This window comes from Piliocolobus tephrosceles, chromosome 11 (genome assembly GCF_002776525.5).
Source record: "Piliocolobus tephrosceles isolate RC106 chromosome 11, ASM277652v3, whole genome shotgun sequence".
Classification (NCBI taxonomy): Eukaryota; Metazoa; Chordata; class Mammalia; order Primates; family Cercopithecidae; genus Piliocolobus; species Piliocolobus tephrosceles.
In genome coordinates, this window is record NC_045444.1 from 105,045,612 (window position 1) to 105,062,641 (window position 17,030).

General features: G+C 42.2%; 2 protein-coding genes across 6 annotated transcripts in view; one reads left to right on the top strand and one right to left on the bottom strand.

The window, feature by feature from the left end:
- USP37 (ubiquitin specific peptidase 37) overlaps positions 1–16,002 on the bottom strand; it is a 121,021-nt gene extending 105,019 nt beyond the window's left edge. The window contains exons 1-5 of one of the 4 annotated variants that reach the window (XM_026454735.2): positions 15,871–16,002; positions 15,356–15,461; positions 9,439–9,579; positions 7,274–7,337; positions 4,657–4,870 (exon numbers count right to left, since the gene is read on the bottom strand). In XM_026454735.2, the coding sequence (XP_026310520.1) occupies positions 4,657–4,812 (156 nt within the window). In that variant the 5' untranslated portion in view covers positions 4,813–4,870; positions 7,274–7,337; positions 9,439–9,579; positions 15,356–15,461; positions 15,871–16,002. Of the gene's footprint in view, positions 1–4,656; positions 4,871–7,273; positions 7,338–9,438; positions 9,580–15,355; positions 15,462–15,506; positions 15,736–15,870 lie in introns of those variants that run through there. The other 3 variants (XM_026454737.1, XM_026454734.1, XM_026454738.1) reach the window with 3 other exon arrangements.
- Positions 15,885–17,030, top strand: part of CNOT9 (CCR4-NOT transcription complex subunit 9) — a 31,664-nt gene continuing 30,518 nt past the window's right edge. Inside the window, exon 1 of one of the 2 annotated variants that reach the window (XM_023221131.3) lies at positions 15,885–16,314. In XM_023221131.3, coding sequence (XP_023076899.1) covers positions 16,291–16,314 — 24 coding nt within the window. In that variant the 5' untranslated portion in view covers positions 15,885–16,290. The remainder of the gene's footprint in view (positions 16,315–17,030) is intronic. The other variant, XM_023221123.3, reaches the window with a different exon arrangement.

Consider the following 17,030-nt stretch of genomic DNA (forward strand, 5'->3'; position numbering starts at 1 on the left):
ACCTGACCTCAGGAGTTCAAGACCAGCCTGGTCACCATGGCGAAATCCCATCTCTACTAAAAAGACAAAAAGTAGCCAGGCATCGTGGAGCGCATCTGTAGTCCCAGCTACTCAGGAGGCTGAGGCAGGAAAATAGCTTGAACCCAGGAAGTGGAGGCTGCATTGAGTTGAGAGCGTGCCCCTGCACTCCAGCCTGGATGACACAGCAAAACTTTGTCTCAAAAAAAAATTGGAGTAGAATCTTTGTCTTTTGCTAAACAAAAGTTTGTAAGACATTTGGCAAATTATTTGGGTAGCTTCAATGTAAAAGATATTATTCCAAGCAATTAAAGAATCCTCAAAAGAATTCCAAACTTTCAAAAACCATCAAAAATAAACCTTTACCAATACAGCACACCTTTTATTTTTCTTTTTTAACTAAGAAAACTCACTTAAGTTTCATTCAAAGATCACATATACCTGGAAACTCTTAACTTACTTCTCTCTCCACAGAACTGGTTCAATAATTCATCTCAGACTCTACCAGACTTTGGAAATGTGCTATGAAGTGATAACTTTTATTTTCTCTTAAATGAAATTTTTCCAAGGCTAAATTAGTAAATCTTACAGTTTCTTCAGTATCTAAATAATATCTGCCAGTCAGGCAGTCTTATTGTCTAATGTTCTCAGCAGACATACATCAAGGTTTCTAAACTGCCTTTTGCTGAAGATATGTCCTCTGAAAAGCATAAACAAAGAACTAATAATATATTTCAGAGTTTTTTTAAAACTAGAGAAAATTGACTTTTGTCAGTTATTAGATGAGAATGAAAAACAATTTTGCCAATTTATATTCAAATTTTAAGTTATATATGCATTTTTAGCATCAAAGTAGGTCTTAAAATTATGTCCTTGAGTGTAAATTCTCTAGGAAAACACAATAATTTGTTTTAAATGCTTTTAACTCCAAAATACTTAAATAAGCATTTAGCATGCAAAAGGAAAATAGGTAACATTAAAGGCATTATTTCAGTCAATTTACCACTTTTTAAAAATTAAATATACAAAGCAAAGTTTGTTCATTAACAAACAAGATGAGAATCTTCTTGAACTTCAACCCTTCAACAACTGAAAAGCCCATCCAGTCCCGCTATTTCAGTAACAATTCATATGGTAACGACACACAATTCTTCCTCTATCTTAAACCCAGACCTCTGTTGGAGCTCCAGTCCTATTTACCTTCTGAATGCTTGACACCTCAGATAACTCATCTCTCCCAATCCTCACACCACAATTCTTCCCCTCTGCTCCCTATCACAGAAGACATAAAAGGGACTGCCATCCACTCAAACCTTGAGACTCTCCCCAGATAATTTTCTCCCACACCTCCCAAATCTTACGACTTAAATCTTCTTGAAATCTCTTCAGATCTATCCGTTCCCCTTTTTGCTTATTCCACTCCCTTTTCCTTACTTTCATTCCTCATCTAAACTCCCATAATAACCTCCGATATGCCCTTCTTATTCTCCCACTATTACCTGAAATAAAGTCATCTGCCTAACCCCAAAGAAATGTGAATTTCAGATTCTTGGCTCCTTAGAACTTCTGCTCCCCTTATGACAAACAAGAAACATCAATATCTGGTTCCTACCTAGCTCTTCAGCCTGATTTCTGTCACTCACTCCTCAGCATCCATATATTTCAAAAATAACTTTCTAGTTCCCTGAGTGCCGATTCACATTTCACGTATTTGTCCACATACAGAAATCACTTCCACTTTGGCCAGAAAATTCAGGGTTAAAGAAAAAAAAAAAAAATCACTTCTACTTTTACTACTTTTGGCAAACTTCTATCTATCCTTTGAATCCTCAGAGTGCAAACGGCTTGCTTTCTTGTGTTATCTCAGGATCTTTGTAATATTTTTACAGCTAAAAATGTATCTGGTTACTCTTTTTTTTGAGATGGAGTTTCGCTCTTGTTGCCCAGGTTGGAGTACAATGGTGCGATTTCAGCTCAATGTAACCTCCACCTCCCAGGTTCAAGCTATTCTCCTGCCTCAGCCTCCTGAGTAGCTGGGAATACAGATGCCCACGACCGTGCCTGCTAATTTTTGTATTTTTAGTAAAGACAGGGTTTCACCATGTTGGCCATGCTGGTCTCGAACTCCTGACCTCAGGTGATCTGCCCACCTCGGCCTCCCAAAGTGCTGGGATTACAGGCGTGAGCCATCATGCCCAGCCTATCTGGTTACTCTTAAGTTTGAAGGAAATGATGTCTCACTCAGCTCTGTATTCTTACCACCTCCCACCCCCAACCACCCTGTTTCTTTTTCAGACAGGAGCTTGCTTTGTCACCCAGGCTGGAGCGTGGTGGCACAATCACAGCCCACTACAGCCTCAAGCTCCCAGGCTCAAGCCATCTTCCCACCTCAACCTTCTAAGTAGCTGGGACTACAGGTACGTGCCACCATGCTTGGTTATTTGTTTCTGATTTTATTTTTTGTAGAGACAGGGTCTCACCATGTTGCCCAGGCTGGTCTTGGACTCCTGGGCTCAAGCAATCCTCCTGCCACAGCCTCCCAAAGTGCTGGGATTACAGGCATGAGCCACCGTGCCCAACCATCCCTTAGCACAATATCCATAGCAGTAACCTGTACATGGTTAACAAATGAATGCTGAACGTAAACTGATCTAGAACTGAGATAAGGCTGAAGTCACAGGTAAAACCATCATGTTCCTAAAGATCTGTGTTTGGTTAAACATTTGAATATTTACTCACTGCCAAATTGGGCTGAGGATTGAAAAGAAAAGAGTCTGTATTTGCAAAAAACCCTTTCTTTTGATGAGGCGAGCAATTAGCAGATATATGCATGTGACAAACTATATTTCCATCACCACCTCCATCTTATTTGTCTATCTTTGATACACGAAATCACAGGCAATCTATTTTTACAATTCAAAAGCAGAGACAAATAGAAATTTTATCTAAGATCAGGTTCTCAAGCATAAAGTTATATATTGTTTTTCAATAGAATATTTTAGAACGGATATTACACTTTCATATAATCTAATTTAAAAATATAAGATCTTGGCCAGGCGCAGTGGCTCACCGCTGTAATCCGAGCACTTTGGGGGACCGAGGTGGGCGGATCATGAGGTCAAGAGATCGAGACCATCCTGGCTAACACGGTGAAACTCCATCTCTACTAAAAATACAAAAAATTAGCCAGGCATAGTGGCAGGCGCCTGTTGTCCCAGCTACTCGGGAGGCTGAGGCAGGAGGATGGTGTGAACCCAGGAGGCAGAGCTTGCTGTGAGCCGAGATCTCACCACTGCACTCCAGCCTGGGCAACAGAGCGAGACTCTGTTTCAAAAAAATATATATATATCTATATATATATATATATACACGTATGTAAAATATATATGATCTTAAAGTGCAGAAAAACGTAAAACATTATGTTCTTAAATTCAACTCATATCAACATGAGTAACTTGGTTGTATAAGAGAAGCAATAAAGAAGTGAAAACAGGCTGGGCACAGTGGCTCACACCTGTAATCCCAGCACGTTGGTAGATCACGAGGACAGGAGTTCAAGACCAGCCTGACCAATATGGTGAAACCCTGTCTCTACTAAAAATACAAAAAAAAATTAGCTGGGAGTGGTGGTGCACACCTGTAATCCCAGCTACTCAGGAGGCTGAGGCAGAAGAATCGCTCGAACCCGGGAGGTGGAGGTTGCAGTGAGCCGAGATCATGCCACTGCATTCCAGCCTAGGTGACAGAGGAAGACTCTGTCTCAAAAAAAAAAAAAATGGTGAAAAGAAAATTAATTTTTGCAGTGATAAAATGAAGATTCTTCAAAACTTTACAGTTAGAAGAAAATAGCTGTAAAGATAACCTTGAATAATCATCCTTGAATGATTCATACCATGACATTTGGCAGGATTACTTAGGAAGTAGACACTGGCTTTTAGAAAACACTAATAAATTGTTAAAAACTAACACTAAATAGTGATGAATCCATCATCCTATATGTTTAGGGGAAAAAAAGGATGAACTAAAATTATCTTAAAGTGGTTTTAAAAATAGCTTAGATAGGCCGGGCGCGGTGGCTCAAGCCTGTAATCCCAGCACTTGGGGAGGCCGAGACAGGCAGATCACGAGGTCAGGAGATTGAGACCATCCTGGCTAACACTGTGAAACCCCGTCTCTACTAAAAAATACAAAAAAAAAACTAGTCGGGCAAGGTGGCGGGCACCTGTAGTCCCAGCTACTCGGGAGGTTGAGGCAGGAGAATGGCGGTAAACCCAGGAGGCGGAGCTTGCAGTGAGCTGAGATCCGGCCACTGCACTCCAGCCCGGGCGACAGAGCGAGACTCCGTCTCAAAAAAAAAAAAAAAAAGCTTAGATATACAGTATCCAAACTCTTGTCAGCTTCCTCCCACAAGTTTTATTTTCAATAATGGTGACTACTTACTGCTTTCATTATATACCAACAACAATACTGCTGAATAATTTATAAAACATGTATATAAAAATATTAATCTCCTAGAAATAGAGAAGCAAGAAATATGAATCTAGGAGGAGGGCTACTGTGATGTTTACTATAGCACACAATAGCTATTTACTAAATGATCTGCTTCAAGAGCGATTCCAAATCAATATTTGGTAATACCTGAAATATCCTTGGAATTCCTCCAGTATTGTAGTGAACTACTAGGCTGACTTTATTCTCTTTTTCCACGATTTCAAAGGATCCTTCTTTCCACTTTGTAATCCCAGTCTGCATACTTCGAATTCTGATAGGACCATGTATCTTCAGAGAAGACATATTTTCTTTAAAAATAAATTGCTTCCAGCCAAATTAAAAAGCAAAAATGCACCTTCACCTAGCAGGTTCCAAGGAAGAAAAATAAGTTATAACTTATTAGTAATTAAAATAATTTCTAACCACCATGCATTTCTTCTGTGCCTTCATTTTCCCTTCTTTGCCATGAGTCCAGTACTGTGCTTATTAGTGTCTCAATTCTACATTTTGTATCATTCACAACCATACTGCTACCACTAAAGACATGTCAACAGGAATAAGATCCCATTCTCAAAGCAATTGCCTTCACCATTAAAGTGTTGGTTTTTCTCTTCCTTCATGAAAGCTAATGGGTCTGGATTTCCAAATATAAGTTTAAAAAAAAAAAAAAAGTGTGTTCAGGTCAGGCATGGTGGCTCAGCCTGTAATCCCAAAACTTTGAGAGGTTGAGGTGGGAGGACTGCTGAAGCCTGGGAATTTGAGACCAGCCTGGGCAACATAGGGAGGCTCTATCTCTACAAAAAAAAAAAACTAAAAAAAATTAGCCAGGCATGGTGATACACGCCTATAGTCTCAGCTTCTAGAGGGGCTGAGGTGGGAGGATCACTTGATCGTAGGAGGTCAAGGCTGCAGTGAGCCATGATTACCCACTGCACTCCAGCCTGGGAAACAGAGTGAAGACACTGTCTCAAAATAAAACAAAACAAAACAAAATTCAAGCCTCTGACTCCCATTTCTTAGAATGGAGTTCCTCCCAAAACATAAAAGTATATCACCAAACGCTTCCTTCTAACAGTGAGCAATCTAAGCATATCCTTATGTACAGAAGACATTAAATGAGTAAAAAAATTTTTTAAATAACCAAGTTATAGGCCGGGCACGGTGGCTCAAGCCTGTAATCCCAGCACTTTGGGAGGCCGAGATGGGCGATCACGAGGTCAGGAGATCGAGACCATCCTGGCTAACATGGTGAAACCCCATCTCTACTAAAAGATACAAAAAACTTAGCCGGGCAAGGTGGCGGGCGCCTGTAGTCCCAGCTACTCGGGAGGCTGAGGCAGGAGAATGGCATAAACCCGGGAGGCAGAGCTTGCAGTGAGCTGAGATCCGGCCACTGCACTCCAGCCTGGGCGACACAGCAATACTCCGTCTCAAAAAAAAAAAAAAAACCAAGTTAGTTTGATCTCCAGAATTACAATATTTGAGAAAATCATTTAATCTCTAGAGAAAACAAACAAAAAACCTCTCTTCCAAAGAACCACCTACCATTTATATTTAACACTACCATTCCTAAAAAGAATCTTTACCAATTTTATCTTTGACAAATATTCAGGTTTCCTTTTAATACTTAAAAATGGCTGGGCTTGTCAGGCAATATTTGAAAACCAAAAAGAAAAAATGGCCGGGCGCAGTGGTTCATGCCTGTAATCCTAGGATTCTGGAAGGATGAGGTGGGCAGATTGCTTGAGCAACACGGCAAAAACCTCATCTCTACAAAAAATACCAAAAAATTATCCTGGCATGGTCATGTGCTCCTACAGTCCCGACTACTATAGAGGCTGAGATGGGAGGATCACCTGAGCCAGGGAAGTCAAGGCTGCAGTGAGCCATAATCGCACCACTCAACTCCAGCCTAGGTGACAGAGTGAGACCCTGTCTCAAAACAAACAAAAAAACACAAAAAACTTAAACTTACAGCAATAACGAGATGTGTAAAACTCTTCAAATTAGCTTTTGCAAAAGTCAGCAAGTAAATAAAATTACAGTTATAGCAGAGAATGTTATCAAATAGTGTGTTATATAAATATGCAATCATCTAAAATTGCTAAATCAAATTTTATACTATTTCAAACCTTTAAAAACACTACTTCTAAAGTGGATTCTTGCTTATAATTTAATATTTTAAACACAATTAAACATTACCTTTGCCTAAACAGCTCAACTAGAAAAGCTAGAAAGGCCAGTATACAAAGGAAAATGATGCTAGGTCTAGAAATCTGCAGCCAGCCAGCCCTATCACTTACTAATTTGTAACTTACCTTCTTTAACCATAAGTTGTCTCAACCACAAAATAGGAATAGCAAATGTTGTAGTGTTGTAGAATGAAATAACACATACTAGGCACTCAGCAGAGAGCAGTTATTAATATTAATGGAATTAATGTCTGTTTTCTGAATTTATTCCATGTCTATAATACCTCTTTCTCCAAAGACCTCAATAAATACAATGTTAACAGGAGTCACTAACTCAGCTACCTATAGGGGCTAGCAGGTGACAGAAATGACTTAAGCAGGCAAAATTTGAACAACTGCTACCCAATCTAGCCAACTATTACCATGGAGAAATAGTGAACCTAGCATTGCCAGACCATCTAACTTTTCAAGAAAATAAAGCCATCCAAACGTTTATGTAAAACTGTCCATTTTTAATTGTTAGCAATGAATTCAAATTTATTTTTAACAGCTACAAATCAAACAAAACTCACCTACAGGCAGTACACAGTTTGGGGGCCCCTAGTTGGAGGTCTCTGGTTACTGTATGGCAAATAACTGAAGATAAAAGAAGAGATATGAAAACACTTTTGAGAGTTTAAAGGTGGTAAGTATCATAAGTACTCTATTATTATTCACTCATCTCATTAAAAATTTTTAAGTGCCTACTATGGCCAGATTTAGATATTAGTATAATGTGCTAGGTAATATGAATTCATCAAAGTAATAAAGTCCATAAATATTTATAGAACTGTCTGTTAACATGACATTTTGCTCAAACTAGTAATGCTACAGAGCTACAGAAACTTGGGCCAGCAATGTATATCTGTAATACTTTTTTAGCAATTATAATTTGTGACTTCATTGTTGGATACATCCTTGAGACTTTTTTCCACTCCACCACTCAGTGCTGCAAAGAATACATCACTCTCCTACTCCAGTTTCCCATGCCAGAAACAGGACACTTGTCTTTAGCTTCTTTCTTGGTAATTACAGGTATTGGATTAGAGATGGAAAGTCAGTAGAGTCCCATCAATTCTACCTCCACAGATTGGAAGCTGTGGCTCACGCTTGTAATCCCAGCACTTTGCGAGGCCGAGGTGGGTGGATCACCTGAGGTCAGGAGTTCAAGACCAGCTTGGCCAACATGGTGAAACCCCGTCTCTACCAAAAACACAAAAATTAGCCAGGCATAGTGGTGCATGCCTGTAATTCCAGCTACTTGGGAGACTGAGGCAAGAGAATCACTGGAATCTGGGAGGCAGAGGCTGCAGTGAGTCGAGATCATACCACTGCACTCCAGCCTGGGTGACAGAGTAAGACTCTGTGTCAGGAAAAAAAAAAAAATTCTACCTCCCTACACCTTTCAGACAGCCTTATAATGAACTGCAGATCAAATCATATCCCTCTCTTGCTTAATATCATTCAATAGCTCTCCACTTGTTCTCACAATAAAATCTAAACTCACTAACATGACATAGAGGCCAGGCCCTGCTTACCTGTCCATTCCCAATAAAACCCCCAAATTCAGTCTTCTGAATTACTTATCATTTCCTCAAAAATCTATATGTTCTCGTGCCACTATACCTTTGCACACACAGAGGTTATGTCTAGAGGATTTTTACGTGTTCTCCCCATCCCCAACCCTCCTTAATTTCTTCTCCTGGCTCTAAAATCAAGACTCAATTTAGACATTACCCTCTTTAAAAAGCTTTATATGAAAGATGTAGGAAATAAAATTGGCAGAACCAATATAATAAGCTTTTTAATAATGCCTCAATTTAGTCCATTACCTGCTTTTGCACTAAATGAATTAATAAGCTACATTTGTTCATTCATTATATTATCAGGGCTTGCTCTACTTGGTTAACAGTAAAAAACTAAGCTTCTTTATCAGCATGAAGCATGATCCAGTAACAGTTAAACTTTCTATGAACCTAAGACAAAGACAAGGTTTCCTTAAACTCGGTAATGGTAATTGTCTTATTAAAGCAAAAAATTAAGAAGACAAAAGATAATTAAAATGAATTATTCTAGGCCGGGTGCAGTGGCTCAAGCCTGTAATCCCAGCACTTTGGGAGGCTGAGACGGGCGGATCATGAGGTCAGGAGATCGAGACCATCCTGGCTAACACGGTGAAACCCCGTCTCTACTAAAAAAAATACAAAAAACTAGCCGGGCATGGTGGCGGGCGCCTGTAGTCCCAGCTACTTGGGAGGCTGAGGCAGGAGAATGGCATGAACCCGGGAGGCGGAGCTTGCAGTGAGCTGAGATCCGGCCACTGCACTCCAGCCTGGGCGACAGAGTGAGACTCCGTCTCAAAAAAAAAAAAAAAAAAAATGAATTATTCTTTAAATATGTCCAGAGATTCTTTCTCTAAATATCTTCACAATTATTAAAATTACTGTTCAACTTTGAGCATTCCATGAAAGCTCAAGCAATAATACTGGCAAAAATGTTTCTATGCCCTGTACATTTATTTAAGTGCTCACATTTTAGGTACTGCTTTGAAAAACATCCTTAATCCAGAGAACATTCTGTAGTAAAGAAAGCACGGCCAAAGCACAAAACTATTACTACAAAACAAACACAAAACTGTCAATTCCTGCCAGATTGCATGCTCTTTGAAACATATATCCAAAACAAAAACGTTACTTACTTTTCAGTGACTTTTACCGAAAAACTCTATGTAATAGCAATTCACCCTTATTCTGATCCTTGTGCCAAAGGCAAAGCACTCTTCTTGGGATGCTACTCATATTCTGCAGCTATGCCAGTTCTCCGGAAGCCATCAACTCAGCTAAAGAAAATAAAAATGTGCTTTTTAAAAAGAATCCAATATACAAAATTAATACTTAAAGGAAAGTGAGCCGGGCATGGTGGCTCACGCCTGTAATCCCAGCACTTTGAGAGGTGGAGGCGGGCAGATCACCCGAGGTTGGGAGTTCGAGACCAGCCTGACCAACATGGAGAAACCCCATCTCTACCAAAAGTACAAAATTAGCTGGGTGTGGTGGCACGTCTGTAATCCCAGCTACTCGGGAGGCTGAGGCAGGATAATCGCTTGAAACCAGGAGGTGGAGGTTGCAGTGAACTGAGATCACGCCATTGCACTCCAGCGTGGGCAACAAGAGCAAAACTTTATCTCAAAAAAAAAAGTAAAGTGATCATTTATAGAACAAAGACTAACTTCTTGGTTATTTAAAAACTACAGATTACCGGCCAGGCGCGGTGGCTCAAGCCTGTAATCCCAGCACTTGGGGAGCCTGAGACAGGCGGATCACGAGGTCATGAGATCAAGACCATCCTGGCTAAGACTGTGAAACCCCGTCTCTACTAAAAAATACAAAAAACTAGCCGGGCAAGGTGGCGGGCGCCTGTAGTCCCAGCTACTTGGGAGGCTGAGGCAGGAGAATGGCATGAACCCGGGAGGCGGAGCTTGCAGTGAGCTGAGATCCGGCCACTGCACTCCAGCCCGGGTGACAGAGCAAGACTCCGTCTCAAAAAAAAAAAAAAAAAAAAAAAAAAAACTACAGATTACCTTAACAAAAATATTTAAAATATGATGTATGACACAAGAGACACACATAAAAGATCAACGGAACTTCAGGAACTTATCTGCTGTGCATAATGAGGGATTACAGGATGAGCCTGCACCTTGTTCAACTTGTATCTTGGTTTATTCATTCTGGCTACATTTTGAAACTAAGAAGTCAGTGACAAAGAATATGTCCTTTGTTCACTTTATAAACATTGTTACATAATAATGTCTTAAGTCTTAAAACTTCTATAACATGTTGATACTATTTCAAAAGGTGGGTAAACTTAGTGCTTTCACTTTTCTTTCAAAGCTAACATTGTTTCTCAAATTAGGTCTCACTAGGCCTGAACTTTCTCTCAAGTTCTACCAGCACATCTCTCACTGCCTATCTGAATGCTACAACATCAACTTTAAACTCCTTTGTTCATTTAGTAAACAATCATTTATTAAGCTACTGCACTTTCAAGACACTCTGGTAGGCTTATAGATCTGAAGATGATACAGTCCATGACTTCATTAAGAAGCTCCTAGAGGCCAGGCTCTGTGGCTCACACCTGTAATCCCAGCACTTTGGGAGGCAGAGACAGGCAGATCCCCTGAGGTCAAGAGTTCGAGACCAGCCTGGCCAATGTGATCTTGAACACACTGAGACCACAATGTGTTCTCACTAAAAATACAAAATTTAGCGGGTGTGGTGACACGCACCTGTAGTCCCAGCTACTTGGAAGGCTGAGGCAGGAGAGTCATTTGAACCTGGGAGGCGAAGGTTGCAGTGAGCCAAGATCACGCCACTACACTCCAGCCTGGGTGAAGGAGCAAGACTCCGTCTCAAAAGAAAAAAAAAGCTCCCAGACTTTCCTACTTTTGTCTTTCTACCATCATTCAGGCAAGCAATCTTAGCATCAGCTTTATCCTCACTCTCATCTACTCAAATCCCAGATTTTCAATAGCTACTACTCTAATTCAGAAACTCATCACTATGCCATCATCCCACCTAGTATTTATTATGCAATCCAATATTTATTATGCAACATTTACCCAGCAGTGCTAAAAGCAATACATGCATTATCTCATTTAATTTTTATAATAATCCTAAACGATAGGGATATTATCTCTACTTCACAGATGAGGAAACTGAGGTTTAGAGACATTACATAATTTATAAATAAGTCAGTGAGAAACAAAGCTATGTCTAATGCCAGACCTACATTTTTAACTACAACCACAGTTCATCCTCATCAGTGAATTATGGCAACCCCTTCCCTTTCCAGTTTCAGCTCTTCGGGTTTCACCTCCAGCAAATCCTTTACATTGTAACATCCTTTTACCACTTTTCAACTAAACTATGCACTAGGTATCTTCTTACCTTTCTCCCTAAGGTGGGAGTAGGGGATAGAAGTGGGGCACAGGACAGGGAGGTAACACACAGAACTTGTGTACTCTAATTGTATACTCCAACAAAATAACAAACACTTGGTAAGTGCTAAATCGTTGCCATTGATGCTAGGACCTTCCCAAACTAAACAGCTCATCACTACCTAGAAAATAAATCCAAATACTTGTGTTTGGTATTCATACATCTCTATTTTAAATTCCCTATTTTTCAACACAAGGCCTGTTATACACATACAAAAATTATTATATTTTAATATTATTTTTCTTTTTTTTTTAATTCGACACAGAACCTCATTCTGTCACCCAGGCTGGAATACAGTGGTGCCATCTTGGTTCACTGCAACCTCCCTCTCCTAGGCTGAAGCAATGCTCCCACCTTAGCCTCCCAAGTAGCTGGGACCACAGGCACATGCCACCAAACCCAGCTAATTTTTGTATTTTTTACAGACATGGGGTTTTGCCACATTGCCCAAGTTGTTATCAAACTCCGGGGATCAAGCGATCTGCCCACCTTGGCCTCCCACAGTGCTGGGATTACTGACATGAGCCAATGCAGCTGGCCATATTTTAATATTTTCTTTGTCATTCACCAACAACTGACTTAAATATGGAATTTTGCTTTATTTATGGAAATCTCATCTTTACTGGTCTTAAAGATTAACCTGTTGTTAAAATATACAAACCACTACTCTGATTTTTGAAGGCTTTCTTTCCTTAAAAAAGATCCATAAAGCGGCCAGGCGCGGTGGCTCAAGCCTGTAATCCCAGCACTTTGGGAGGCCGAGACGGGCGGATCACGAGGTCAGGAGATCGAGACCATCCTGGCTAACACGGTGAAACCCCGTCTCTACTAAAAAATACAAAAAACTAGCCGGGCGACGTGGCGGGCGCTTGTAGTCCCAGCTAGGGAGGCTGAGGCAGGAGAATGGCGTAAACCCAGGAGGCGGAGCTTGCAGTGAGCTGAGATCCGGCCACTGCACTCCAGCCTGGGCGGCAGAGCGAGACTCCGTCTCAAAAAAAAAAAAAAAAAAAAAGATCCATAAAGCAAATGGACAAAGGAGATAAAATTAGTTTTGTTACTGAAAGTGGAAAATTGACCTAAAGTTTGTCTCCAATTCAAAAAGTTTAAAATCTGAATGGTTTTATGATATAAAAATGGGTAAAAGTATCCAAAGCTGGAAAACCCTTTCTTGTTTTCTTGTTGAGATGACAAGAATATCAGCAAGCTTGTGCTTCCAAAAGACACAATGGTTCTTACAGCAACTTCCAGCTTATTTAACAAATTATTGAGAAATAAAAATGAAATGGTCACTAGCTTATATTCTAATAGGAGACAGACTTCAAATAATCACACACGTAAATATATAATTACAAGTTCTGGCCTGGGTGCAGTGGCTCACACCTGTAATCCCAGTACTTTGGGAGGCTGAGGCAGGTGGATCACCTGAGGTCAAGAGTTCAAGACCAGCCTGGCCAACATGGTGAAACCTCGTCTCTACTAGAAATACAAAAATTAGCTGGGTGTGGTGGCAGGTGCCTGTAATCCCAGGTACTTGGGAGGCTGAGGCAGGAGAATCACTTGAATTTAGGGGGCAGAGGTTGCAGTGAGCTGAGATCATGCCATTGTACTCTAGCCTAGGCAACAGAGCAGAAATTCCATCTCAAAAAATAACAATAATTACAAGTTCTGAGAAATGACATAAAGCAAGATACATGGAATGATGAGACTTAAGATTAAGACTTGGGGTAGAGGACAGATAACATCAACAAGGCTTCTCTGAGAAGGTATCACTTAAGTTGAAAACTGCAGAAGGAGATGACTGGTAGATGGCGGTGCTGGAACAATTCAGGCAAACAGCATCCCTAAAGGCCTTGAATTGTAAAATAACTTGATGTGACTAGGGAAATTAAAATCAATGTGGCTAGAGTTTAGTGAAGGAGAGGAGGAAGATAAAGTTAGTGAAGCAGGCAAGAACCAGGTTATGCAGTCTTGTGAACCACAGTAAGGATTCCGAATTTTATCCTAAATGTAACAAGCACTTAGTAGGGGGAAATCCACCAAAAGGTTTTAAGCAAACAAATACGTTACTACTGAATGGAGAAGTCATATATGGTTTGTTTGGGTTTTGGGAAAGTGACTAAGATCAAGAACAGAAGAAAATAAGGTAACCAGATAGAAGAGTATTGAAGTTGATCAGCTTATAACAATTACAATAACAATTAATGCTTACTGGCCATTTACTCTGTGCCAAGTGCTTATCATGGTTATCTCATTTAATCCTCATAACAATCCAATAGGCTGAAAATTACTATTTCCATTTTACAGATGATAATACCAGAAGCCAAGGCAATCAGGTCCAGGTGAAAAAGGACTGTGGCTTAAACTAGAAAAGTGATAGTGAAAATGTACAGAAAAAGATGCAAGATATAATATTGGAAGTAGAATAGATAGAACTTGGAGAGTAGAAGTCAAGAGTGCCTCCCAAGTGTGTAGCCTGTGTCATATGCCCCTTAATAAAATGGGACACTGGAGAAGAAAGAATTTGGATACGGAAAGAAAGATCAAGGTTTTGGATTTGGCTGTGTTGCATCTGAAACTCCTAAGAAAAAAATCAAGTTGAGATGTCAAGCAGACAGCTGGCTATCTAGATGTGGAGCTGGAAACAAAGGGAATAGGTTGGAAATAACAATTTTTAAGTCATCAATATATAGATCAAATTTAAAGCTTAGGGAGGAATACAAGAGTAAAAGAAGAGGACCCAGGACTGAACCCAAATATTCATTTTACTTCATCAAACATCTTTAAGACAAGTGATTACTTTTATATCACTGGGTTTTTCAGTCCTCCTTCCATTTTACCTTTCAGCAGAATGCAACACTACTGATGACTTCTCTCACGGTTTGCAAGACGCATCCTCCTCTATGGGTTATTAAACATCAGGAATCTCTCAATGCTCCATCCTAGGCGCCTTTATTTTATAGCACTATACTCTTTTTAGGCAATTTCATCCACATCCATGGCTTTAATTACTATCAATATGGCAGATGAGATACACATAAACACACGCACACATTTACGTGTCCAGGCCAGAACTCTCCTAAGATCTCCAACCCACTATATCCAACTGCCTGCTTGACATTACCTCTCAGATATCTCTTCCAGTTAGACACTTGTCAGGAATTGCCACCTCAATAAAGGAATTTATACAGAGCTGAAATTTTGAGAGGACTACCCCAAAACCACTTTAGGACAACTCTCCAGGACACAGGGCTTTGTCATTAATCATCATTTCCTTTCATGGATCATGACTTAAAATAGTTACATCTAACTACCTGATCTGGCGGCTAGAAATGGGCGCAAGGAAATGCACAACAAAAACACAATTCATGTTTTACAGTGAGGACTGGTCAAGAGGAAGGTGAAAATGGTCAAGAGAGTGAATGAGTATCATGTCCAAGGCTTGATGGATGTGCCATAACGAAAGTCACCTGAAGAGACAGCAGGCCCTGTTAGAAGGTAAGTGGTGGACAACCGCCCCAGAGAAAAGGGGCCAGGTTTGAGTTTCGGAGGGAGAGAGTGGCAGTGGAGACCAAGTCAAAGGAGAGGGGAAAGCCGGGGCAATGCAACCAAAGGTAGTACCTGTGAGGCTGGGGGTGCGTCGAGGGGTTGTGGGCGGGCTGAGTAGCAGCAGGGCGAACTCCAGAAGAGTGAACGCCGAGTGGGCGGATCGCAGAGGGAGGGGGTGCTAGGGAAAACGGCTCAATTGAGAAGCTACCCCGGCCCGCCTTACCTGCGCCGAGGGTCCGGAGCCCCCAGACAGACCCGCGGAAAGCACGGAGCCCGCGCGGAGAGGGAGGAGCCGGGGGTAATGGAAGTAGGGATACCGAACCCAAAGGAGGGAGGCCGCTAGCTACCCCTAGTCAGGGAGAGCGGCTGATGGCGGGAACTGTGACCACACGCAAACACGCACGCACGCACGCACACTCTACGCGACCAGACAGGCGCGTGCGCGCCAGCCAAAAACTCCGCCCCTCACACGCCCCCGCCCCGCCCCCCCCAGCACCTAGAGCGGCCTAGCCCGGGCAGCCCCGCCCCAGCCGTGACTGTAGTACGCACGCGCACTTTCCCTTCACCCGATTTCGAACCCCCCCAACCATTTCCCTCCTACGCAGCCCAGTCGGGCATGCGCAATAGTTGTCTTCCCGGGACTGTCCATCTTTTCCCGCCGTTCACTGGCCTTTGGAGGAGGGTCAGAGTTCATGCCGCTCTCTGGAAAAACCTGCAGAAAGCCAGGAGTTGCGGGGACTAGTGGTCGCGGACGTCCTTCCGGTCCTAAATCTTAAGGGGCAAAGGCCATACTCTGGGACTGTTAACTAGGCCGAGGGCCTGGAGGCGGGAAGAGGATGTGTGGGTGGGGTCAGGGGTGAGAGGTCAGAGGGCCGCGAAGGGGGCGGAGCGAGCCGGAGGCGGATGGCGGCTACGGCGGCTCATTATTTTCCGCGGCAGGGGTGCTGAAGCGGGGACGCAGGTCGGACGCGTCCGGCTGTGAAAGGAGAGCGGCGGCCGCTCACAACATGCACAGCCTGGCGACGGCTGCGGTGAGTGGCTAGGTCCCCAGGCCTGGAACCAGGATCCTTCCTCAGACCCACGTTTCGGCCTTCTCTCCTAGTTCCCGGTGTCGGGTCCCTAGTCTGATTTTTTCTGTACTCAACCTACGAGGTCCCGATTCCCCTCCTCGGCACGCTTTGGTTGTGGTGGAGCCGGCCGGTATTTCCTCGCCGGACGCCTCTCGCGGCCTCCAGCGCGACCCATCGCGTTCTTTGTGGGCGCCAGGGCCTGGTCCCGCGCCCGTAGCAGGCCATTCATTAATTTATTGCGCTGACCAACAGTTTCAGGGCGCCAGTTGTGTTCTGGGCGCCGGCGTCGATGAGGGGAATTCCATGGTCAATCTGACGCGGCTCCCACTCAGAACTCACCGCGTCGCAGCGGGAAGGAAATGGCTTCTAGTTCAAACCACTTGCTTTACTTGTGGAAAACCTGAGGCCCGAAGAAGTGCGTAATTTTTGCATCTGACTTAGGTTCTCTGCGTTTAAAACTTTCTTCGACACATCTCGTTTTACCCGCGTGATATTTTATCAGAAAAGAAAGTGTAATTTAGCTGTCTGAAGTAATCCTACTTCTCTTGGCATTTAAATAAAATCTAGACTCCTTGCCATAGCCTACAAAGGCCCTGTATGATGTGGTCCTTAACCCACGTTTATTATCTCGTTTTATGTCTCCTCAAGCTTCAGCTACACTGGCCACCTAACCCAAT